The sequence below is a fragment of the Zingiber officinale genome, chromosome 3B (genome assembly GCF_018446385.1).
Source record: "Zingiber officinale cultivar Zhangliang chromosome 3B, Zo_v1.1, whole genome shotgun sequence".
NCBI lineage: Eukaryota > Viridiplantae > Streptophyta > Magnoliopsida > Zingiberales > Zingiberaceae > Zingiber > Zingiber officinale.
Genome location: NC_055991.1, coordinates 6211787 through 6239351, shown reverse-complemented (window position 1 = coordinate 6239351; position 27565 = coordinate 6211787). Strand labels below are relative to the sequence as shown.

Genomic DNA, 27565 nt, shown 5'->3' with positions numbered 1-27565 from the left:
CCTCTCTACAAAACAAACCAAACTAGGGATGAGGTCCCTAACGTTGGCCCTCCAACGCTCAAGTTAGAAATAATAGTAAGAAGAGAAATTGAAAATAATATAGATAGAGATGATTCTTCCTTTTTTTCATACCTAGCATATTTTTTTATACCTTTCTTAGTGTCCCTCCACAATGCCAATGTCATACTCTGAGCCGGACGGGTTGCCCGCTCAACCCATTCTCCTGCTGACCCGACACTGGTTCATCCAAACGGTCAACCGAACAGTGGTTCCCCCGATCGGCTGTTGTAGCCACTTCTCACTCGGGTCGACCTAGCTTAAGTCATGGTGTTGACCGCTTTGACTTTGACCTATACTGTGATAATTGATGCATGCCACGTAGGTTCCTCCTTATCACCGCATCAATTCAAAATATTATAAAATTTATATTTTCTATATTTTACCTATTTTATTTTTCGTTTATCTTGCAACTCTCGAATATTAATAAAACAGAATTTATTTTAATGAATATGAAATTTAAATTTTTGTTGTTCATTTTGTTCCAAAGAAGTTACTTCAAATTGTAAAATGGAAAAAAAAAATGATTAAGGATAATAGATTGGTATAATTTAAATTATTTTTTAAACTAAATTTCACATTTTATTATAATATTATTATAAACAAGTAAAGAATAAGTTTAAAATTTTAGCTTGCCTTTACAAATGAATTAGTTGGACTTTTAAAAATATCTTAAAAATATTTATTTCTAGTTAAATAATTTTTTTTACAAATTAAATTAAAATTAAAATTGTACCAAGATGAAAGAAAGTATAAAATATTAGTAATACTAAATGGTTAGAATATCAGTTAAAATAGATTTTTTTTTATAAATTTTAGAATTATTATTAAAGGTGTCCAAATAATATCATATTTTATAAATCAATTATATTCTTTCTTACTTATTTTAATATTTAATTTTAAAATAATACTTAATTAATTTTTTAACTAATTAAATTAATTTTTTAATTAAATAAATTCATTTTCTGATCAACCAAATTCTAGCCAACCAAATTTATTGCATGACAGTGCTATCATGCCAATGTCATATACCATTAATGATGCATGATATTGGTATCATGTCCATGCCATATAGCATTAATTATGCATGATGTTTCTATAATGTCATATACCATTGGAGAATTAAAGAGAGTCGGACGACCTCAGAAAAGGATAAATAATGAGAATAATTTAGTAATCTTTGTATAAGAAAAATTAGATATCAGTCAATTAGATATTTTATATCTATTATAAATTAATATCAATATCTATAAGTGTATGTCCTATACCATTAATCATCTATGATGCTGTTATCATGACAATGTAATATAACATTAATTACTATTCTTACAATGACAAAAGGTGAATATATTCACCCTAGCACCCCTGTCAATTCATCTCAGGGTCAACACAGAGAAGGTAAATCACGGACGGCTACTAACTTTTAGAATAGTAACTAGCACATAAGGGAAGTATTACCTCGGTTTTGCCGAGATTCAAACCCCAGACCTTATGATGACAACACCTCATACGTTAACCACTAGACCCATTCGAGGAGATATAGTCGAGTGGGTCGCATGATAAAATCGGTGAAAAATACCTTCCCACATAACAAATTATTTATTTTTTAATTTATTTCTTATAGATATTATAAGACACGGTCAATAAATATATATATATATAGAGAGGGAGAGGGTTATCATGTCACATATAACATTTAATCATGCATGATATGACCGGTACCGTGTCAATGTCATATTAATTATGATATTAATTACATTAAAAAATAACTGGGTTCACATAATTTTGATATTTGTTGGCTAAAATCTAGTCAACTAAAAGTATTAATTGAGTTGATTATTACATAATTTTGATACTTGTTGGCTAAAATCTGATCAACAAAAAACTAAATTATAATATATACATGTAATTAATATATAAATATAACAACTGTTTAATTTTTTAGTTTATCTCTTCACCCATAATTATAAGACTGACCGTGTGGGCGCTCAAGATGCATAACCTTTTGCAGAAAAACATATGACATGATATTGCAAAAAACATATGACATGATATTGATGTCACGCCGTATAGCATTTAATCATTGTGGCAATGTATAATGGTTTCTTCTTATCTTCTGCCAATTTAATTTAGAGGAACAGAATTTGTTCAATGTCTTGAATCATAATTATAAACACACAAGTTTGGAGGAACATTAGTGAACCTTAATAAGCCTCTATTCGTTCTAGATCTATTCATAAAATAAATAATATCAGCAATCATTCAGCAACACACAAGATTAATAGACAATCCACTCAATTTTGAAACACAAACAGACACCAATTCGAAATGATTCCTCTGCATCAATCTGTTTCCTTTTTGTCTTCTGAAGAGGCTTCTTTAATCTTCTCATCTCCAGGTGCATGTTCAGTTTTATCTGCTGGCTCTGTTAAAGATAGATGGCATTCAGTGCAAGGTTACGACATCAACGAATAGTCAATGAATATCATAAAACATTACCAAATTCTCTCCACATTTTAGTAGCGGAGTAATTAAAGACATTTATACAAGACGGAGGTCATTGCATGGGGCGTTGCCACTAAGAGATCTAGAGGTCAATTCATGAAGAAAAATGCTTGTCAGGTCAGGTTCCTGCCCTTATGCAATGGTCACTGTTTTAAAAGGCAAAAAAATCCATTGTGATTTACCTCCCTACAAATGAGTATGGGACCGATCATGTGGGGTGCCCGGGATCGGCGTGTGACTTTTTGCCACCACAATAATGAACATCAGACTGGCTAAAAACAAACCCACAACCTTCTGCTATTAAATTAGGAGATCATCCACTATGCTGGGGTTATTTTGTCACACAACTCAGTTTAGACTTCAATGATAAAACTCTGTTTTGCCTATAACCAAGCTGACCATATGGCGAGTCATGTAAGTTTCATAGTGCAAATATAGTGACATAAAAGTAAAGAAAACTTCATCAGATTTTCCCTTTTGTCATTCACTTATTTTTTGTTCTGTATTTACTAGGTGTTTTAGCATGTTCTTAGACTCATGTCAACAATAGGTGATGCAATGTCCTTGAAGGAATTATCAGAGCAAAGTGCCAAATATCAGAGTAATTTTCCCCTTTGTCATGCAATGTCCTTAAAGGAATTTTCCTCCTGTCGACCTCATTTTCTTTTTCTTCCATCAAACTAAGTGAAATTTCAGTAAAATTGAAAAGAAACAGCAAGCCATTCCAATGCTGTAGTCAATAGTGGGATGAAGGTAGCAAAATACTGAGAAACCTAGAAGAGGGGTATGTTTAGTCTATCTTCTGGAGTTCCAATTTATTTCTTGGGCCCTATCGGATACAAAAAATCTCCACTTTATCCTGAAAATTCCTGAAGATCCTTTTGTAGATAAACACGATATGCACTATATAACTAATATATGGTATTCAAAGATTAATATACAATTTATCAACAATTATTAATAATTAATATCAGATTAGTACAATTAAGAAATGATAAATAATATCATAGTATTTATGCAATAAGACTATGATTATTAGATAAAATATTTTTGTAATGCAAAGTTGAAATTATTGTCAGTACCAAGAAAAATATTACAGAATACGATATATGATTATATTATTAATAATATAGAACCTGTTTTTATTTTAGTGAATAATAACAATACATTTTTATAAGGTATATCAGGTAGTGAAATGTAATGATACAATCTCTATTACCAATATTCATAAGGTAAAATTTAAGACATGAGGCAATGTGTCATAGTTGATACCAATAAGTATACACAAGCAAAAAAAGGACAGCTCAATGCATAAAACGCCCGTCAATATGAATCCGAAAGAAGGATCGGAAAATATTGGATCTGTTTCATTAATATTTATTACTAATTAGGCTTACTAGATAACTTCGTTGATTTGCCCAATTGACTCCTGACCTAATCCCGAAGCTAGTGACAAAATAAAATTACCCATCATCAGAAATCTCGAAAAAGCCCTCCTGAAACAGCCTGACAACCTTGTGACTTTGACTTGTCTTTCTCATCTATACTGGCTTTGCTGGCATGATCGTCCATTTCTCTATTATCACCATTTATCACTACAGTGGAGAACCTCATTGAAAGATCACAAAATCACCTGACTTCACTAAAATCCACCAATCCAACCAATTCTTCACGAGTCTACCTGATTCTATAAAAAATCCCTTATATTTGAAGTGCTCCAATTCTTTCTAGAATTCTTCAATGAACCTGGTCTCTGATTTATTGGATCCTAATCAATCGATTTTGAGAACTCTGTGAAATGCAGCCTTCTTCATGTTCTTCAAAGACTCTTCCCTTTTACCTTCTGCATATTAAAACTCCAGCCTTCCAAGGCAAAACACTTTTCTCAATCGATTCCACTAATCTATGCCCTTAAGAATGTATGACACGTTTTGACACAAGCAACAAAACCATGTTTGCCTTCATCTCTAGATCTATAACAACTTCCTACTTCAAATCTCAACCCAACCATTGCTCTTTATAAGCATAATATAGGTGTGTTTGGTTCAAGGAACCTTGGTAGGTTATCAACAAAAACCTTATTTGATTTAAGTAATAAGTGATTCCTGTTAACGAGCGATTCCCACCACGTCAACAATTTGGAAATACAATCCGAAATCAAAAAACCTTGAAAGCCTAAGGTTTTTCACAAATCCGAGGTTATCAAATTATTATTTCCAAAATTACCCACCCCACCACAAATAGGCGTCTCCCACAAGAAGCGGCCTGCCTGCATCCGTCGGAGAAGAGTTTGCTAGAGTTCATGCCGGCGTCAGAGCAGAACTGCTTGACCAACAACTCGCCCTTTCACTGAATATCCTCTCCTTCTCGACGACCAGCCACTCTCCTTGGCAAAATTCCTCATCGCCATCGTCTCGATCTCGGGGCCGCTGCTGAGGCCCTCTCCTTCTCGACGACTCCGTCATCATGCTCTCCATCCACCCTGACGACAACACCGGCACTACCCGCGACGTTGGTGTGCTCGTAGGGAACACCCCGCTGAGCGCCCTCTACGACCACAGTGGCGGCGGGGCAGTAATAGCGATAGCGGAGCTTGGCGTAAATGATTCGGATGGATGTCGGCGGCGAAGGCACGGCCTTCGCCGTCCTTGCAGTGGGTGGGGTTCTGCTCGTGGAGGGGCATGCGGACGACGATGGAGAAGAGACAATATAGTAAAATTAATTTGAAGACGACACAATAAAAATATTCGAAGTGGACTTTCGATTTTAGTTTTTAATTTAAAAGTGGAATTTGGTTTTGATGTTTTTATTCAAACATTAGTTAATTTATTAATCAATCCCTAACTTAATAGAATAATTAAAATAGATTTTTTCAATCGTAATGTTATTAAGGGTAGTATAGTAAATATCAAATTGGATTATATCATTAAGTAGGTTGAGTCAAACAACACTAGGATAATGTTTTATTCCCTGTAACCTTCGTTATGTGATTATCTAGTAATCACATAACCAAGATTATACATGATAACTTGAACTAAACACACCATATAGTCTTTCAAATTGCATCCTAAGAGTTCGCCATATTTCATTTGATAGACTTTATCACTTCAAAGCTTGTACAGAAGTGAAATTGTCTCCTCATTGTCTAAGGATTCTTTTGAATCACTGTCTACTTTATTTAGCATTTGATAATATGAAAGTTTGGCAAGTGTTTCAAATGGATGCAATATTGTTAGTGATCATGTTGACGATGAATATATGAAGCCACCTTCAAGGTACTTAGCTTAAGGACAATCTATATGGTCAATAGAGTCCTCAGGCAGAGTCCAATACCAAGTTAACAATTGACTCTAATGCAGTAATATGGATCACCAAAATACGGAACAGATAAATTACCCCCATAAAGCCATGAAATCAAATCAACATAAGACACTGGTTAATTAAATGATAGCCTCCACAACTTTACCTTCATCATCACTATCATCAAAATCATCATCCATAGAGTTACCCCCCATGTCACCAAAATTCTGAAAATGAATATACACATCAAACCATGATCAACTGAGTTAAAATTTGTAGAAATAAACATGTGAGGTGGACATTACCGAAAAATCCATGCCACCCAAATCCACATCAGGTCGACCTAATATAGTCAAATCAGGGGAAAAACTCAGTAACATGAATGGAATACAAATTGCAAAATTGTTCATAAAAAAATGTAATGAATGATTTGTGACCAATTTCATGGAAGAGCAAAAACTTGATTGAAAGCATTAGGCTAATTCAATCATCCATTGAATATATCCAGCAAGTGACTTATAGCATGTTTAGGATTAGCAGACTAGTAATAGCATGAACAATACTTCCTACTTGGCATATTGAGGATAGTGGTGAAGTCTAAATATCATCAATAGAAGGTAATTAATTTCTCGAGACATTATCTCAAAGGAGACAGGTTCAAATTCCACTGCTATTGTGAAATTATCTACCTGAAATATTCTAGAGTAGCAAGACAAAAACATTTGGAAAGAAATTGAATCACTCAGAAAGAAAGGCAAAAAATAAGCCCTATTCCTTAATGAAATGTAACCATAACACAATATGAATGACTAATAAATGACATAATGAGCATCATTATGTGCGAAAATGCTTGTCGCTGCCATCAATCTTTGTATGTGAAAACATTTGCAGAGTTCACAATTTACTGGTTTTACACAAGCATGAAATTGATATAAATGGAAGCCCGGTGCACGAAGCTCCCGCCATGTGGGGTCCCGGAGAAGGATCCATTGTATGCAACCTTACTCTGCTTTTTGCAAGAGGCTGTTTCCGGATTCGAACCCGTGACCTTTAGGTCACAAAGCAACAACTTTACCGTTGCAACAAAGCATGAAATTGATATGATAATAATAGGAAATAATAATTAAGATCTGGATTAAATAAAAAAATCTGGTCATATTGAATACATGCATCCAGGTTACCCTTTGCTGATTAGACATTTTTCTGCTGTTAAACCAGACAGATCAAATGGAGAATATACTACACTGAAAAGGTGACTTCCTTCAAAGGAAGTTGGGTTAGTAACATCGCTATCTGATTATTCCAACAAAATAAATTTGGCATCATAAATCTCCAAGCTATGCATTTTGCAAGCCTATATGATGAAAAAATAAATGCATGACCTGCATGCATACACTGGACATTCACACTATGATGGAAAAACAAGCATATGGTAATACCATTTTTTTAAAAAAAACAAAACAAACAAAAAAACACGGAGGAATATACCATCATCATCTTCATCAACCCACTTATCCCAATCAACTTTCACATAGTGAGGAGTCTTTCCCTCGCCACCTATTAATTTCTTCCACCACTGCTTCTCTGCTTTTTCAATCACACAAAAGATAGACCTGACCCCTACATTAATTTTGCTTTCCTGAAAGGTAACTAATCCAAGTGAGAAGAGATGGGAAACAAGAAAATATCAATAGATTAAGCACAAAATAGAAACATTACCTCTTTATTTACTTTATCAAAAAGTTCCAATTTTAATTCATAAAAGTTACTTGCAGCACCAGCTGTGGCAGAGAAAGTGAAAGTGCCATCAGGTTCTTGATTAACTTTCACGTCTCTTGCATCAGGCAATAGTACAGTGATGTAGACCTTGTCAATACGTTGTGCCCACTTGACCTCAGGGGATCGACTGATATGTTAAACAATTCACTAGAAATCATTTTGCATAAACTAGAAACAATCAAACTGGCTTTCAAGCAACCATGCTTATATAATGGCCTTTTTATAATTTATACCATATTAAACTGTCAAAACAATACCACATTAAGTGGGTGCAAGGTAAATCCATTTAAAAGGCAGGATAAAGTCCTAAGTATCAATATTCAGGCACCTTAAACCTTTCCATGTGACAATTTTAATAAGGCATGACCAAGCAATCATTAATTAGAAAGTAGATTGAACACCCAATCCCCCTAGTGCTTGACTACTGAATAAATAAAACTTAAGATACCATTACGAGATCCCACCAACGTGGGGTCTGGGGAAGGATCAATCGTGCGCATCCTCAAGATATCTTGCGTTGCAAGAGACTATTTCTACCGTTAAACTAAGGCTCCCCTTCATATACTTTATAGAGACATGAAAAAACCCTTCTTATGTAGTTGTTACTAAGTCCTAAATGATTTCCCCCTTTTCTCCTTTATCTTCTCTTCCATATAGAATCCCATGTGGCATTCTTTTGGTTAATCTCACTCAATCTTGTCCACATCAAAGGCATTCAAGTTTGACAGTTCAGGAAATGCAGTATGATCAATTTTCAGCAGTCTGACATTTTTTTACATTTCAAAATTTTCACTCCTCACAGGAACCCAAAAGGCATCAAACTTAGAAATTTTTAAGTGCCCGGCTTTACTTGGAACGAATGAGAAGATAGTTAAGTCTCTTTAGAAATCTTGACAAATTAAGGCACTTTCGACAAAAATGGATTAAACATGCAGTCTCTAATAAACTATAAAAGCTCAAGTTGGCAATCTAGAGAGTGTACATTTTATCTTCACACTCTTTTTCAATCTAAAGTGTAGCCCGACTCATGAAGCTTGAAAATGAAAAGGTCAAAGAAAACCAATTATGTTAAGACTATGACAATGTGGCCTCAGATATAACGTTCAACATTTCACTTATGCCAAATCATCTAAAGGATTAATTATTACGAAGAAGACGCATTGCTAATTCCCTGCTAACAAAAATAACCAGCATGAAGGGATACCAGAGACCTTGAAGCAACTTTATCTTAGTTGAGATACTAACAATCGAAATTTGATCAAAGAATTCCATTGGTTTTGAATAGACAAATTGTTTGTGGCATGTAAGACTTCTTCTAACAGTCAATAGATGCTATCAAATTGTTTCACAATCAAACTCCGATTTCATGTTCTATGTCGTATAACAGATCAAAAATTTCTCCCGACACATTGCATGCCCGCTATGCTATAGCAATGCTGATAGCAAGAACAACTAGCTCAAATAAAAACATCGACTTTTTAACGAACGAACCAATGATTAAAGCTCTGACATTGATAGGAGACAAAAGCTCCCACCGGCATCATTCCGCTCTTCGTTTAGGGTAAACCCATCAAGAACAAAAACAGGCAGCATAACGGAGAAGGAAAAAGAAGGCTTGCAAGATGAAAAAAAAAAGCACAAACCTCATTCTTAGCGAGTTTGATCAGCTGCGGCGACGAGGCGAGCGGCGGCGACACCCCAAACCCTTGCTCGTAAGCGTCTTTGGCTGCATCGATTTCTTCAAATTTACTGACATACGCACGTGGTATGCACGTGCGTTGAACAGAGCCGCACTTTGCTTTTACTAATTTTATTAGGGTTAATTGAAGGCACAAGTTTTTAAGTTTTCATATATTGTATTTATATTTATATTTATATTTATATTTTAAACTGATTAACTGAAATTGCTAAGGAAAAAAAACACCGAATCTAAAAGGTCAGAAGGGCCCACATCATTTATATCAAGTCGTTTTAAATTGACGGCCCATTTAAAATTTAAATGATCTATCCCAATGAACTAAGTTTCTTGATCCATAAAAAAATTATTAAAAAATAATCTATTTATAATTACGATTAAATCATAATTATGATTTGATCATAATTAGTTATGATCTTTTCATAAGCTCATCATCCCTATCAAATTATAGTTTGGGTTAGAATAGACAGTCGAAAGCCGCCCCTTGCTCAGTGCCCAGTAATTTGGGCACTTGTCCACTTTATTTCTGATCATCCATTTTGACCCAAACTATAATCTGATGAAAACGATAAATTTATGAAGATATCACAATCAATTACGATTAAATTATAATTACGATCTGATCATAATTAAGAGTGAACCATCCCTTAATCCATTTTTGTACAGACAGATGAACTTCTCTCCTATCCGAACTACTCTTGAATTGAATTTTTAAAATTTAAATTATAACAACTAGTAAGTAGTTATATTATATTAGCTATTTGTTAATTTTTATACACTCGATTGAATACTATTTATTTAAAATATAATAAATATCATAAAGCCTTCTTAGCTTATTTTGTTTATTAAAATATTATTTTAATTAAATTATTACTTTAAAAAATAAAAACAAAATAAGTGAGTGATATCATTATAGAAATTAGTCAGCATCTATTACAATACTAGTAATCAATTGCTATACACGGTAATAACTACTTGTTAAATTTTACTAGATCAATCCATTTCAAATAATATTTATTTAAAATATAATAAATTTCATGGAGTCATTAAATATTATTTTAATCATATTATCATTCTAAAAAAATTAAATAATAAAAAGGAGAGAATAATATTATTGTGAAAACTAATAATCCGTTGTCACATACTATAGTAACTACCTGCTAATTTCAATGTAGTATAACGTGATCAAATAATATTTATTTAAAAATATTAGGCGTTATGAAGTCTTTTTGTTTGTTTTGTTAATTAAAATTTTATTCTAATCTAGTTATCGCTCTAAAAAATAAAATCAAAATGAAATAATAATATTATATAGAAGCTAATAACCAACCGTTATACATCATAACAACTATATGTTAATTGCTGTATGTTGTAATAGCTACCTGTTAGTTATTACAGTATAAATCTTAAAATTTGATCCAAAAATATTTTATACATTTCTCGTTAAATGGGACACCATTGATGTTATTTGGAGAAGGACGCCGTTTGATAAATGATGGGCATCCTTTTATTTTTACCCACAAATATTTTAATATAAAAAATATTTTATATATAATATTTTTGATTAAATTAAATTAAATATTTTATCACGATGTACTTATTTTCCAATTTGGAAAACTTTTTAAAAGTAATGATACTCTTTTTAAAAATATAAAAAAGAGTGTTGTCTAAAATTAATTAACATTTAAATTATTAAAAATAATTTATCATTTCTTTTTTTTTCACTTTGGTTTCCTTTGGCCTCAAAGGAAACGAAAAACAAATGCCGTTTGAACGATCTAATTAATTCTCACGTAAATTCCTAATAGGATAATTTTACATGTTTCTTATTATTAATATCCTGGTATTCCTTAGGGTGAGTTTGATGAGAGGTTATTTTTGATAATCTTAATTATCCATGTAAAAATCATAAAAAAAATAAAAATAGAAAAAACGTAAAAAAATTTCAAAAAAAGTAAAAAATGTTAAAAAACATTAAAAAAATAGAAACATGTAAAAAAACTAAAAAATATTTACAAAATTTTAAAAGTAAAAAAAATTAAAAAGTAAAAAACTTTAAAACATGAAAATATAGTAAAATATAGTTAGTTTAAATAATAATAATAATAATAATAATAAATAGAAAAATGTAAAAAAAACCTAAAAAAAAATAAAAAAGATAAAAAAACAAATAAAATAAAAATATATATATAAAAATTTTGTAACTGAGAGTAATATAGTAAAATATTAAACTAGGTTATTCATTGAAACCTTCGAACAAATAAGTTTTTATTGCTTTACAACCAAATAACATTTAATTATATTTTATTTCCCATAACCTTGGTTATGTGATTACCTGATAATCACATAACCAAATTTATACATGATAATTTAAATCAAACGTACTCTTAAGGGAACATATACTTTCGGGCTAAGGTATTAAGTTATCATTTAGACATCTACAATTCAATCTCTATGGATTAGTTCGATTCTATCTGAGACACTATCTGAATAAGAATTATGAAAATAAATAGGGCTCACTCAAAGGACATGTGAGATATTCTGATTTATGGATTAGAAAATGATCCACTATCTTTAATTAATAGATTATGATAGATCTTATTTATTTAATAGATAGAATCCGTTAAAATAAATCAATCTAAATTATTCTTTCATTCCTAAATTATAGACTAGAGGATCCGTCTTTCGTAGAGGTAGGTGGAATCCACCCACTCTAAGATCAGATCTTCTGTCCCCATATTCTTGTGTCTCCATGTCCCTTTATCGATCAGATGGTCATGATATTTTTAAGATTTATATTGCATCATTGAGATATGATATAACCCATCCGATCGACAAAGAGATATAGGGATAAAAAAATAATTAATCAGGTTGGGTAACGTCGAGCCTGGGATGATCAGTTCGATCTCATGAAAGTTTCCCATCGGGCATCAGGATAAATCGGGAAGCGCTCGTAGCGGACAGCTCAGAAGCCCAACATCCTTTAGTTGCGTATCTTATTTGAACGAAAAAATCCTACAAATTCATCATAGGTGGAGTTTAAATCGCGGATATTTGAATAATAATTTAAATATCCTACTGTTACATCATAACCCGTGAACGCTTAGGATAAAAGAGACACGGGTTAACGCTTAGGATAAAAGAGACACAAGGACACAAGAATCTTAGGACAAAGTACTGTTTGTATCCACCCGTGAACGCTTCATTTATCTGCAGTTAGACATTTCCGTGGATCGGACCGTAGCTTTCAACTAAGATGCGGCTCGTGGAATCCGCTAGGGCTTCAAAAGCTTCAAGTTCGATTATCTTCCGCCCTTGGCTTCTTCCCGATTCGACAGCTTTCTCGACCTCAGCTCCGTCGAATAACTGCGGAGATGTCACGGAGCGGAAGAAAGCATCACCTCTCTCGCGTGCTCGACGCTCACATCTCCACCGTCCAGGAAACCCTCCGGGTACGGCTATGTCGCTCGCTTTTGCTCTTTCCTTTGCTCGGTTCATCTTTTTGATTCAACTGCGCTTCCATCCATGTGGCAGATTCTGGAGCGCCCGGCAGATTCGGGTCTTGAAAAGGTGGAATGGTCGGAAGTCGTCAAGCTGGGGGATGAGGTCTCTAAACAAGCAACTATGGGTAATTTGAGATGAAAATCGGTGTTTTTTTATTCAAATTAAACTAAGGATATTGATTCATCCGAGTTGCTACTCAGTGTATGAACGTTACTTCCCCTCTGCGTGCTTCAAGTATCAAAAGTCCTCATGAGTTCCAAAAGTTCTGGGCTTCGGAATTTGTTTTCTCGACTAATATGAAGAAAGGGGGAAATATACTAATGCTTATCCGTAGACACTTGCTAGGTTAATTGCTATTTAGCACAAAATTTAGACATTAGGATAAATATTGCATGGAGTTAATTTCAACAAATCTCTGCACACACTTTCAATTTCAATTTGAATCTGTATTTTCGATTTAACAGTCTGGTAACACATTCTCAAGTATTGATTTCACAATGACAAACATTAATTTGTTAATAGGTCTCTGGAAGATGAGCAGAGCTATTAGAATTACTATAGATTTGTTAGACTTTTGTTTTTAAATATCTGATGCTGTTAGATTGTGTTCCGGCCAAAATCCAGTGGATGGTCAAGCCACCCGTCAACGAATCTGCTGACGTGCATTGCTCCTTGGAGATTGTTGGGGAAGATGAAAGACCTCTATCTACGGGGGGCCACCAGTGAGGTGTCACTGATGTTGACGAAATTGCCATGACAGGAGGACGGAGAGGGTGAGCTGTCTTTGATTCGAAGAGAAGGTGAGTTGCCCTCTGTGTTGATGGACTTGCCATGAGTTGGAGGGAGGTGAGGCCATTAGAGATGCCTGAGAAGTTGTAGAAGGGTGTCACCGTGTATTGCAAGGAAAACCAAATCGTCTAGAAAGCCTACAAGGAGTAGAGGAGCGTAGGAGAGGGTTATAATGGAGGTCGATGCCCTGGCTCGTCCACTATGACGCCCATGTCAGTCTCTGATGGCGGAGATGAAGAAGATGAACAATAGTAAATGTGTGTATGTAGTCATCCGTAAAAGTATACACGTACCTTGGCCCGAGGGGCGACACTTTTTTATAGCATGAAGGAGTGGGATGTGAGTGTGACTGTATGAGCAGGGCGCTGAGCCAACAGTAAGAGGCATGGAGCCAAGGGCTGATTAGGGGCCAATTGGAGGCGCTGAGTCAAAGGTAGGAGGTACAGAGCCAAGGCTGAGGAGGTGCTGAGTTGGAGGTAGGAGGCATGAAGCCTGGGCCAACTGAGCTAGTCGGGGGCGCTAAGCCAGAGGTAGGAGGAACGGATCCGGGGCGGACTGGGAATAGTTAGAGGCGCTGAGTTGAATGTAGGAGGCACAAAGGTTGGGCCCGATTGGGGGCTAGTGGGGGGGGGGGGGGCGTGCTAAGCTGGAGGTAGGAGGCTCGAAATCGAGGACTTAGAGGTCGCTTCGGCGACGGGCGACCCATAGGTAGCGACAGGGCCTCGAAGGCCGCTTGCGATTACGACAAACGCGTGCCAAGAAGGGGCAACAGCAGCGGCAGGATCTATCGTTGGGGTAGCGAGAGAGGCATGGACACACAATGTGATCAAACTGGCGAAGATGGCAAGAGGAAAAACCCAACAAACAAGGGTAGCATTCACGAAGGAGAGGAGACGGCGTGTGACCGACGACGAGGGTGAGGAGGGTGATGGCGTAAGGAAGGTGATGGTGTGAGGAAGGTCGTGTGGTGGCGATGTTAGCGTTGGGAAGCCTCCTTGGCATGCAAGGCTAAGGTGTGGATGGCGATATGTGGAGGTGGAGGCCGCATTGACGTGGGGAGGTTGAGGCGTCGATGGTGGCGCGTGGAGGTGGAGGTCATGTGAGGAGTAGATTGCGTGAGAGGGCTGCTGACGACGGAGGCACCCTCGACGTGCGAGGCCGAAGCATCAATGACATAGGGAGATATATGTTGGATTGTTAGCACATGAGAGGGGAGGTGAATCACATGATTTTGAAATCGTTCTTTTATTTTAAGAGAGCACCCGTGAGACTAGAGGTCGATTGCTCCAACAAGGCGAAGGTCCCGTGAGAGAGAGAGAGAGAGAGAGAGAGAGGTCAGAGATGGCGATGCCTTTGCGTGAGTAAAACGGGGGGCCCTCGTCGAAGGAACCCAAAAAAAGGGAGACGAGGAAAAAAACTTTTCTACTTGGCTTTCATCTATCCCACATCACAAGTCTTCCTCTCAAATCTAATCGAAGGAGGTGTGAGACCGACTGACTGAATTGTTGTGTCGTGATAGGATGGGTGAAAAAGTTACTGAGCTTGTTGTAAGATAAATCACTAGCGTGAGGCTAGGGGCTCCGAGGTGAGGAGGGTGATGGTGTGAGGAAGGTCCTGTGGCAGCGATGTTAGTGTGGGGAATCCTCATCGGCGTGTGAGGCCAAGGTGTTGATGGCGACATGTGGAGGCGGAGGCGGAGGCATCGATGGTGGTGTGTGGAGGCAGAGGTCATGTGAGGAGTAGATTGTGTGAGAGGGTTGTTGGCGACAGAGGCGTCCTCGACGTGCGAGGCTGAATCATCGATCGCGTAGGGAGAGGCGAAGGTCCTGCGAGAGAGAGAGAGAGAGTGAGGGGTTGGAGATGGCAGCGCCTTTGCGTGAGTTAAACGGGGGGCCCTCCTTGCTTCGTCGAAGGAACCTTAAAAAAGGGAAAACAGGAAAAAAAACCCCTTCTACATGGCTTTCATCTACCTTCACATTATAAGTCTTCCCCTCTAGTCTAATCGAATGAGGTGTGAGACCGATTGACTGGGCTGTTGTGTTGTAGTGGGATGGGTGAAAAAGTTACCGAGCCTGTTGTATGATAAATCACTAGTACGAGGTTAGGGGCTTCGAGCCTATCGTAAATCAATCGCTAGCCCGAGACTAGGGGCTCTGAGCCTGTCGTGAGACTAAGTGTCTTCCAACTAAGGAGTTGGAAAAAGAAACTTCGAGCTTGAGAGAATATGGCTCTAAGACTTAGAGGGAGTCTATGACCCAAACTGTAAGAGAATATGGCGCTAAGACTAGAGGGAATTTGTGGCCCAAATTTCTAAGATTGAGAGGGAGTTTGTGGCTCAAACTGCAACAGAATCTAACGCTGAGACTGGAGATGGAATTTGTGGCCCAAACTGCAAGTGAATCTGACACTGAGATTGAATCTGTGGCCACCACGACAAGGGTTTAATGTTGAGACTAAGAATGAGTTTGTGGCCGAGACGACATGGATCTGGAGCTGAGACTAAGAATGAGTTTGTGGCCGAGACGATATGGATCTGGAGCTGAGACTAAGAATGAGTTTGTGGCCGAGACGACAGGGGTATGACGCTGAGACTAAGAATGAGTCTGTGGCTAGGATGATGGGTGGCACTGAGACTAAGAATAAGTCTATGGGCGAGATAGAATGGCGGTGAGACAATGTTGAGATGTAGAGTCTGTGGCCGAGATAGTTTGGTGTTGAGATGTAGAGAGTATGTGGCCGAGACGATTTGGTGTTAGACTAAGAGGGAATCTGTGGCCCAAACTGATCACAGAATCTGACGCTGAGACTGAGAATGAGTCTGTGACTGAGACGACAAGGTTTGGCGCTGAGACTAAGAATTAGTTTGTGGCCGAGATGACAGGGTATGGTGCCGAGATTAAGAATGGGTCTGTGGCTAAGATGGCCTGCCATTGAGTGTCTGTGTCCGAGACGGTCTGATGTTGAGACAGAGAGAGTTTGTGGCTGAAACAGTCTGGCGCTGAGACAGATAGTCTGTGGTCTGTAGGGTTGTAAATGAACCAAGCGGTCGTAAACAAGCTTGGTGTTCGGCTTGGTAAGAGCTTGTTTATGTTCGTTTAATATACACAAGATTAAATAAACAAGCTTGAACAACTTGTTAAGCTAAACAAACAAGCTTGAACACATATGTGTTCAGCTCGTTAACGTTCGTGAACAATGTTCACGAACCATATTCATTAATAAAACTCTTTTCAATATGCTAAATAAATAAATGTAAATTATCAAACTCAATAACCAATCAAACAACTAAAAATTTCAAACAATCAAATAATCTTGAATTGAGAGCTCTATAACATTTAAATGAACCAAGCTCAAGCCAAGCTTGAACCAAGTTCAAGCTCATAAAAAATAAACCAAGCCAAGCTTGAACACTCATTTCAAAAGCTTGGTTCATTTTAAGCTCGACTTGGCTTAGTTACCTTATCAAACAAGCTTGAACACTCCAAAGCTCGGCTCGGCTCGGCTCGTTTACAGCCCTAGTGGCATGTGGTCGAGGCAGTCTGACATTGAGAGTAATAGGGTGTCTGGAGAGGGTAGACTGATATCTCATCGTGCTCTATCCGTGACTCCCAAGTGTCTGCGGTGTTGGGGAGAGGCTTATCGACATCGTGCTCAAGGGAGGCATACCGGCATAGATAACATCGTGCTTGATCTGTAATTCCCAAGTGTTTACGGAGTCGAGGAGAGGTTTACCGGCATAGATAACGTCATGTTCGATCCATGACTCCCAAGTGTCTGCAGAGTTGGGGAGAGGTTTACCGGTATTGTGCTCAGGAGAGACTTACCAGCATAGATAATATCGTACTAGATTCGCGAATCCTAAGTGTTTGCGGAGTCGGGGAGAGGCTTACGAGCATCGTGCTTAGGGAGGTTTACTGACATTGATAACATCATTCTTGATCTGCGATTCCCAAATGTCTGCGAAGTTGAGAAGAGGCTTACCGGTATATATGAGATCAATTCTGACTATGTCCGAATCGAGAGAGGCAAAACACCTTCAGGTAAATTTGCAAAGAGCGACAATTCATATTTTAAAGATAGAACCATATGCACTCGAATCTAATGCACAGTTTTGAGATGATCCCGCCATTGACCTAGAGATAATATCCCGAACCCTTGACTCCCAAGTATCCACAACGTCAGGGAGAGAAGAGTAATATTAGTCCCACTAAGACAAATAATAGCTCGATCCCGCTGAAGGAGAGAATGACCAGATTCCTCTTAGAGAATAGCTCAATCCCTCAACTCCTGAATGCCCGTGGTGTCTTGGAGAGAATATGATAAGACTCATCTCGCTGAGAGAATAACTTGATCTCTCGACTCCCGAATATTCGCGGGGTCGGGGAGAGAATATGATAACACTCGATCAAGGAGAGAATGACTCGATCCCGTTGAAAGAATAACTCGATCCCTCGACTCCCGAATGCTTGCAGAGTCGAGGAGAATATGATAAGACTCAATTCACTGGGGGAGAATGATTCGATCCCGCTGAGAGAATAACTCGATCTTTCGACTCCTAGATGTTCGAAGAGTGAGGGAGAGAATATGATAAGGGAGGTTTACTGACATTGATAACATCATTCTTGATCTGCGATTCCCAAACATCTGCGAAGTTGAGAAGAGGCTTACCGGTATATATGAGCTCAATTCTGACTATGTCCGAATCGAGAGAGGCAAAACACCTTCAGGTAAATTTGCAAAGAGCGACAATTCATATTTTAAAGATAGAACCATATGCACTCGAATCTAATGCACAGTTTTGAGATGATCCCGCCATTGACCTAGAGATAATATCCCGAACCCTTGACTCCCAAGTATCCACAGCGTCAGGGAGAGAAGAGTAATATTAGTCCCACTAAGACAAATAATAGCTCGATCCCGCTGAAGGAGAGAATGACCAGATTCCTCTGAGAGAATAGCTCAATCCCTCAACTCCTGAATGCCCGTGGTGTCGGAGAGAGAATATGATAAGACTCATCTCGCTGAGAGAATAACTTGATCTCTCGACTCCCGAATATTCGCGGGGTCGGGGAGAGAATATGATAACACTCGATCAAGGAGAGAATGACTCGATCCCGTTGAAAGAATAACTCGATCCCTCGACTCCCGAATGCTTGTAGAGTCGAGGAGAATATGATAAGACTCAATTCGCTGGGGGAGAATGACTCGATCCCGCTGAGAGAATAACTCGATCTTTCGACTCCTAGATGTTCGAAGAGTGAGGGAGAGAATATGATAAGACTCAACCCCCTGAGGGAGAGAATGACTCGATCCCGTTGAAGGAGAGAATAATTCAATCCTGCTAGTGACATTAACATTCTTTTGCGTGATGGTCGCTTCTCCGTCGCAACTTCTTTCTCTACCGATATCATGGTTGTCAGCAATCCTTCTAGTGTTAACAATCGCAACACCCACAGACGGTGATAATTTGTTTTGACCAAAATACCGTGGATGGTCAAGCCACCTGTCAACAAACTTGTTGTCGTGCGTTACTCCTTCGAGATTGTTGGGGAAGATGAAGAAAGACCTCTATCCGCGGGGGCTACTAGTGAGGTGTCATTGATGTTGACGAAGTCGCTATGACCAGGAGGACGGAGAGAGTGAGTTGTCTTCGATATTGAGCATGTCGCGGAAAGTCTCCGAAGAAAAGGTGAGTTGTCCTTGTGTTGATTGAGTCGCTGTGAGCTGGAGGGAGGTGGGGTCATTGGAGATGCTTGTGGAATTGTAGAAGGGTGTCACTGTGCATTGCTAGGAATTCCGAATCGTCTAGAAAGTCTGCGAGGAGTAGAGGAGCATAGGAGAGGGTTAGAATGGAGACTGGGGATGCCTCGGCTCGTCCACTCCGATGCTCAAGTCAATCTCCGGTAGGGAAGATGAAAAAGATAAACAGTAGAAATATGCATATGTAGTTGCTGGGCCTATGGGGGCGGGACTTTTTTTTAGTACGAAGTATTGGGATGGAGTCAGGGTGTCTGAATAAGGATGAGCAGGGCGCTGAGCTAGAAGTAAGAGGCACAGAGCCGAGGGCCGACTGATGGCTAGTCGGCGCCGTTGAGGCGGAGGTAGGACAATGGGGGCTGATTGGGCACTAGTCGGAGGCGCGAAGCCGGAAGTAGGAGGCACAAAACTTGGGGCCGACTGGGGCAGTCAAGTCGCTAAGCATGGAGCCAGGGGTTGACTGGCCAGTCGGAGGCGCTGAGCCAGAGGTAGGAGACACGGAGCCTAGGGCTGACAAGGGCACTAAGCCGCAGGTAGGGGGCCGTCTACGGCGATGGGTGGCCCATAGGTACCGACGGGGACTTGGAGGCCGGCTGCTGCTATGATGGGCGCGTGTAAAGAAGGGGCGACAACAACAATGGCAACAACAAGATCTATCATCGGAGGCAGCGAGAGAGGTATGAGCGTGCGGTGTGATCTCGTTGGCGGAGATGGCAAGGGGCAAAGCGCTAAAAACAAGGGCAGCAGCCATGAAGGATATCTGGGCGGCGAGGTCGGTTGGCGGAGGCCTGGCCAGAGATTGGCGGAAGCGGCAGCAGTGGCTAGAGGCGGCGACAATGGAGAGGAGATGACGTGTGACTGACGGCGAGGGTGATGACGTCAGGAGGGTGATGCCGTGAGGAAGGTTCTATGGTGGTGCTGTTAGCATGGGGAGTCCTTGTCGGCGTGTGGCGGGGGAGGCATCGTCGACGTGCGAGGAAAAGGCATCGATGGTGGCATGTGGAGGCGGAGGCTGCGTGAGGAGCTGATTGCGTGAGAGGGTTGCTGGCAGCGGAGACCTCACTGGCATGCGAGGCCGAACCATCGATGGCGTAGGGAGAGGCGAAGGTCCCGTAAGGGAGAGAGAGAGAGAGAGTGAGAGAGAGAGAGGCTGGAGATGGCAGTGTCTTCGTGTGAGAAAAAAGGGGTTGTGAAGGAACCCTAAAAAGGGGGAAAGGGGGGAAAATCCCCCCTGACACGTGACTTTCATCTATGCCCGCATCAGATTGCTTAGAAAATTGAAAGTATATGCATAGACTTGTCCTACATTCACTTCTTGCATGTGTTTATTTTATGTATTTGGACTTAACCAAGGTCAAGGAACTATTGCTGTGCTGGTAAAATTGCCATTTTTAAAGCATTGTAAGCCAGGGCGAAATACTCAAGGACTTCTCCTTTTGCAGTTTCAGTGTTTGTGATTTTGAGGATTCTAATACACATCTACAGTAAACAATGAACACAAACTTCATTTTTCTTTCCAAATTATTCAGCAACTTTGGAATGGTGACAGTTAAGAAAGTGATTGTTACAATTGATATTGTTGTAACTCTTATGATAGTTCTTTGACGAGATTAAACATTTGATGCAATTGGATTTCTATCTAATTTAGGACATTCATTTTGAGTTCTGAATATATATATATTCTACTTGCATAAAATTATGAATATCTATTATTGTAGCACTTGGCTATCATCTTGCTGTGTATCTCAATTAACTTGTGACTGATGGAACCAAAAATATGCATGGTTAATTTGTTGATGCTAATAATCATATTTTAGTTTAAAGATATAGTGTTGAAGTTTATTAAAAGGCTCCCTCTGAGACATGTTACTTTTGGATATTGAAACTTTTTTTTTTTTTGAGATTGACTGCTTCCACTTTGGACATGCCACTATGCAGCCGGAATGCTTTGGAGTGGAGAAGCACCTGAAATGAAGGCATTAGAAGAAAACATTGGCGCTTACTGTAACATACTTCATGGTTTTATCTTACTTTGCCATGGAAGTACAGTTGGAGCAGGGCCTACTCTTCATGCAAACATCAATGTTTCTGCCAAGCAAGTTGTGGAATGCAGCCTCGCACTACTAAGAGAAGCAGTTTCCTCCTATGGTATGCATTACACTTTAAACTCACAATCACATAAATGCCAAAACATCACAATAATCCTGGCTATTTATTGACCCTTTGTCACTCACTCTAATCATCTTCACCGCACTCTGTCATAACAAGTTATGATTTAATAGTTAGACATACTTTAGAAGTGATTTTTCTGTGATACCTAATATTAACTGATGAAATAGGCGGAAAGACAATTGAATTCATTGATTAATCATAGATGCTCTATTGTTAAGAGAAATCAGCTAGAGTTTTGCTTTTCACAAACCACATAATATTTTGAGCTATATGCCAGGACAATGTGAGTAATTGTTGGATGAATGATATGAACTTAATTTTTTCATTGCAGAATCACGCAACCGTGAAAAAAGGTTGTCGATCCCGCAGCTCGCTGGGGCAGTCTGGGAATCATGCACTGCTTTCAAGAAAAGCCCAACCGCAAACTGCACTGCTATTGGGCGAGCCATAACTCAGGTAGCTGTTTCTGTGAAGGATGTCCTTCGAGAAATGGGAGAGCTCAAGGAATTCAAATCCACAGCTGCTCCTAATGGATCAGGAGGTGAAGACTCCAATAGAGCCCCCGAGTCAACATCCACTGATGAAGAGGGTGATGACTTAGCTGAGACTGATATTGGCGATGATCTCTCGGCCGAGGAGATGGCAGTTGCACAATTAATCATTTCTGTGGTTTCTGATACACTAACTGCCATCAAAGAGCTGATTCGGTATATTTCAGGCTTACTAAAGAGCTCCAGTCTTAAAGTTAACTCCAAAGAGTCCACCGACTCCTTGGAGAAACTTCTTAGTTGCTGCCGGGAGATGGGATCTGAGGTGAATGAGCTGGGAGCTAGTGTCTATCCACCACAGGAGGTGTATCAAATGAAATCCAGTGTAGAGAAGATGCATGATCTAGTCGGTAAGATGCGAATCGAAGTCACCAGCCTTGAAGGCTCATCCAATGATGTTTTTGCCACCTTCAAACGATTAGAGAGTTCTTTGGCAAACCTGGAGAATGGACTGGGTAATGATGTAGCTAGGAGAATGGGAAAGCTAGTCGTTTAGTATTCACATGCTTGTCAGTTATTTATTTTGCCTGTTGATTATGAGGGCCATTTTTTTTTTATCTGTTGGCTATATTTATCTATAACTTTACAATTAGTCCTAATCGTGATTTCAGACTTATTATAAATAAATAACATAAAATTTTTTAAACAATAGTAGTATCTAGGAACGTAAGTCTCTCTTTTTCTTTATATTTTCCTGATTCATATCAGCACAATTGTTCAGAAGTCTTTAGTCATACTTAGATCTTTTATTGAATAAAGTTTCTTCCTATTCTATTTTACAATTATATGTTTCAATAATTAAATACTCGGAGTTTAAAGGTAAGGTTAATTAGGGTAAGTGTTGTACCATCAATTTAATTTGTTTTACTAAGTCAATATCTTGTTAATTAAAATATCTTTATCCTGTTTGGGAAGTTTTGTTATATAAAGGTCTATTAATTTTTTTAATATCTTTTAAATAAGGTCTAACATAATTTAGTAATTCTAGGAAGGATCTAAGTGTTTTGATGTCTTCCATCTTATCTGGAAATCCTAAAATTTTGTTGGTGATATAAGCTTGCTGTGTTATTTTACCTTGCCCTATAAGACTTTCTAAGAATTCAATGTAAGGAACAGTTAGTTTCATTTTTCTTCTAGAGACAATTAACCCATGTTGTTCAAAGAGGTTGAATATCATGTGTAAATGTGCATAATGTTCTTCTTTTGTCTTAGAAAAAAAAATCAGAATTTCAACAATATATACGCAAATAAACTCTGTAACAGGTTTAAATATGTCATACATTTTTCTTTGAATGACTTGAGGGGCTACCTTTAACTCAAATGACATGACTAACCTTTCAAAATGTCCTTCAGGACAGGAAAAAATTATCCAAGGGATTGATTCTGGATGTCAATTGTAGGATTGAAAAGAATTTAGATATCTCCACAATGGTATGATATTGTCCACTTTGGGCCTAAGCCCTCATAGCTTTGCTCTTGGGCTCTCCCCAAAAGGTCTCATCCCAATGAAGATATCTTTTCTCTTATAAACCCATGATCTTTCCCATGTGTTTTAAATATGGGATTATGTTTGCAACCTTGCAACCCCAACATTGACTTCCATGGATCTAACTGATCTGGAAGGTCCTGAGAATGGTTCAGTTTTTGTTAGATTCATTGGATTTGTATGTTAAAAATTTAGAAGTAACTGGTTGTGTCTTAGGAAGGACTTTTCCTAAAGATAATTGACTAAGATCTTTATTAAGTTTAGCAAATGCTTATTTTAATTCACTTGAACCAAAGTTTCCAGACAGATGTGTTTCTAATTGGAGAAGTTTTGACTCAATTAAAGTTAAGCGATAATCAAGAGAGGTAAGAAGTGCTAGAATAGTATTATTTTGTTGTATTTGAATTTGATATCCTTTTTCCATGAAGGTCTGGATGACAATAACCGTCTTCTTTTGTTATAAAAAACTGTCTTGTGTATTCTACAACATCTTCATAATATGTATTTCCATATTTCAATTTGTTCATTTATATTTGAGTTCTTCTAATAAGTGGTTTATTTTATCTAGTTTTTTATTTATTTGTGTTTTATTACTGACAATCAATTCTTTTGATTGTAGTAAAAGTTGTTGGGTATCTATTTTTGACACAGGTTTGAAAGTTCTTGAGTTTTTTAAGTAGTTAAAATTTTGTAAGACTTCTGATACTAGCTTTTGTTGTTGTAGAAAAATTGTAAGTAAATTTTCTACCTTATGTACTAGGGTTTGATACTGAGTTTCTAAAGAGAGAGCAAGACTTAACAACAGATCAATTATCGTGTTTAAGTGTGGTTGTTTAGAATGTAAAAGATGACCAAGTTGTTTACTTCTTATATAACAAGTGTGTTTGGTATGATCTAAGGTTACTATATGCCTAGGGTGTAGCCTACAGAGCTGTCAGACGGGTCAACCCGTGGCGAGGCGGGTCGGCCCGTGGTGGGCAAATCATTTGGCGGGGCGCCATTCTAAGGCGGGTTGCGGGTTTGGCGGGCCAACTCGCAGGCCCATAAAAATTTTTTAAAAAATTAAAAAATATTTCATATCTTGAACATTTTACTTCGAAAAAATTTTCTACAATTAAATGTATACATAAACATGTATTTTTAAATATAAATGAACACAAACGAGTACTTATGTTGGATGAAAAATATTATTTTTATTTCAAAATTATAACAAAGAAAGATAATAAATTGACCTAAAACTTAGCTTACATGTGTTTTTCAACCCGCAACCCAACCCGCTTAAATTATTTGGCGGGGCGGGTCAACCCGACGGGCCCAACCCAAATTGACGGCTTTAGGTGTAGGACAAGATCAAGATACTCAAGTTGTCTAGTTGTAGAACTTGTACACATATATAGGTAACCAAGTTGTGGCTCTGGTACCAATTTTTTTGCTTCAATTTTTTCTTCAAATATTATTATTATGTTTTTTTAGCCTTTAGCTGGTTGTAGGGTCTACGTCTGTAGGTCGTTGTAGGTTCTTAGGTAGTTGTAGGTTCTAAGCCTTTAGGTATTTGTTTGGTCTTCCTAACTCGCACCAATGAGCCTCACATAGTAGAGAGCCTCTAGAACCTTTGTATAGTCCTTGGTTTCTTGCCCTGACTTCTTCAGGTTTTACTTTAGCCTTCAAACTATTTTTGCCTTACTTAGCCAGCACAGGTTTTATAGAAACAAGGGTCTATAGTTCTGTCTTCTCTCTTAGAAGCAAAAATTTATTCAGCCATAAAAATTTACAAAAGCTGCTAATACAAACTTATGATATAAACATTAGCTTATAGAAAAGCTGATAATACAAACTTTTTATACAAACTAACTGTACTTACAAGGTTTATGTAGGGGGTATAAACTATCAAACCAGAGAAGAAAGAGGAGCTTAGAGGGGTGAGTACAACTTCGATGCCTCTTGTTATGTAGAGAGGCTCTATATTTATAATAGAGAAGAGAAGGGGCTAGAAGAGAGAGGTGGCAGATAAGGTCTGCATCTTCTGGTGTTGTATGAGCTCAGGGCTTACATTATTAAGTTGTTGGCGTCATTGTATCTGTCATGAAGGCAGTAAGTGGTTACTGACATCATTGCTTCCGTCTGGTGTTAGATTTTCATCATATTGATTAAGTTTGCTTCTTCTACTGAGCCCATTGACTGTGGTATCGTGGAAGTAGAGGCTATGAAAGGTGTAGTTTTTTATTTTTCTAACTTTGCCAAATTTTTCTTGCGATAAAATTGACATAAGTTTTGATGTTGAGTAGCATATCCTACTATTATCCTGCCTAAACTATGTATGACATGTGCATAATTAAACTGAAAACCAAACACACAGAGGCAAACCCTAGCTCTGATACCAATTGTTAGTTGCTACTGAGAATATCGTACCGGTTCCCCTGTATAAAAATTTTGTACAAGTCTTGAACCTTTCCTAACAACCTATTATGTTCTTTAGAAATTAAATTCAGAATCGCAAATGGAACTTAACATTATTGATTCCAAATTTAACTTATCTGTTCTTAGAGGTTTAGACTTGGATCGCAAATGATACTTAACATTATAGATCCAAATCCACCTATGTTACAAATTCAATTAAATATTTATTTCGAAAATCGGCTCCTAGGTCAAACATGGCGAGGTACTTGGCCTTCTTGGGTATGAGAACATCCACCACTGCCTCGACAAAGCCTCTTAATGAAATTCAATATTTAATTTCCTTATAGTAACCCTAGGTTTAACCAAAAAGAACAATCGAATCACAAGATCGAAAAAAAATAAAAGAACACAAACTCGAATCACAAATTTGAAACCTAGAATCATATACCTCTTGTGTTTGGTATTTCAAAAAATTATACAAAGAAAACTAGTATGATGCAGAATAGAATTACTAGTTATACCTTTCTTTGTAAGCAACAACCTCTTGATCTTCTATTGTATTCCTCTTCTTATCTCGGACGTCGTGTGAGTGACGATCTACCGAGATGAGAATCCACCCAAGATTCCTTCTTCTCCAAACAAATTTCGGCCACCACAAGAACTCCAAGAGAAGATGAGGTTCGGCCACCACCACCAAGCTCCAAGAGATGTTAGAAACAAAGCCTCATTTCTCTACTTCTTCTCCAAGCAAAATCCGGCCACCAACAAGCTCCTTGAGGGTTGATGCCGTCGGCCACTAATGAAGAAGAAAAGGAGGAGAGGAAGAAGATGAGGGCTGACCACCAATCCAAGGAAGAGAGGAACCAAACAAGATAGATTGTTATGAGGTGAGACATCTCTATCCTCTCTTTTATATTTCTTGGTCTTGGCAAATAATGAAAGTTTTATTAAAACTTCTTTATTCTCTTTGCCAATGAAAGCAAAATTTAATTAATATTTCCTTTCTTGTTTCTATTTGGTCAGCCACCTCATGATCCTCCATCCAAGGAAAGTTTTAAAAATTAAAACTTCCTAATTTATTTTCGAAAATTTTTAAATAAAAATTTATCTTTAAAAAATTCTCTTCATGGTTGGTTATAAAAGGAAACTTTTATAAATTAAAATCTCTCTATTAAAACATGTGGATGCTTTACAAAAAGAAAAGTTTTCTCTAAAATTAAAATCTTCCTTTCAATTTACAAATAAGGAAAGATATCAAATCTTTTCTTAATCTTTTATAGAAACTATAAAAGGAAAATTTTAATTTTAAAACTCTCTTTTACAATCATGAAGATGATTTCATAAAAGGAAAATTTTATCAAAAATTAAAATATTCCTTTTAACTATAAATATGGAAAGATATCAAGCCTTTATCTTAATCTTTTGTAGAAAGCTATAAAAGGAAAGATTTATAATTTTAAAACTCTCTTTTAAAACCATGAGGATGGTTACAAAAAAGGAAAATTTTATCAAAAATTAAAATCTTCTTTTTAACTACAAATAAGGAAAGATATCAAACCTTTCTCTTAATCCTTT

At 37.7% G+C, this 27565-nt stretch overlaps 2 protein-coding genes across 2 annotated transcripts; one reads left to right on the top strand and one right to left on the bottom strand.

The window, feature by feature from the left end:
• Nucleotides 1-2200: 2200 nt before the first annotated feature.
• LOC122055685 (uncharacterized protein OsI_027940-like) lies at nt 2201-9427 on the bottom strand. The gene is made up of 6 exons (XM_042617227.1): nt 9285-9427; nt 7582-7768; nt 7351-7501; nt 6168-6205; nt 6029-6089; nt 2201-2482 (listed from the first exon to the last, which is right to left on the bottom strand). The coding sequence occupies exons 1-6, from the start codon at nt 9287-9289 to the stop codon at nt 2400-2402; spliced, it is 525 nt and encodes a 174-aa protein (XP_042473161.1). The 5' UTR covers nt 9290-9427; the 3' UTR covers nt 2201-2399.
• Nucleotides 9428-12573: 3146 nt separating this feature from the next.
• LOC122055684 lies at nt 12574-22679 on the top strand. The gene is made up of 4 exons (XM_042617226.1): nt 12574-12789; nt 12872-12965; nt 21326-21535; nt 21891-22679. The coding sequence occupies exons 1-4, from the start codon at nt 12712-12714 to the stop codon at nt 22601-22603; spliced, it is 1095 nt and encodes a 364-aa protein (XP_042473160.1). The 5' UTR covers nt 12574-12711; the 3' UTR covers nt 22604-22679.
• The last annotated feature ends 4886 nt before the right edge of the window (nt 22680-27565 follow it).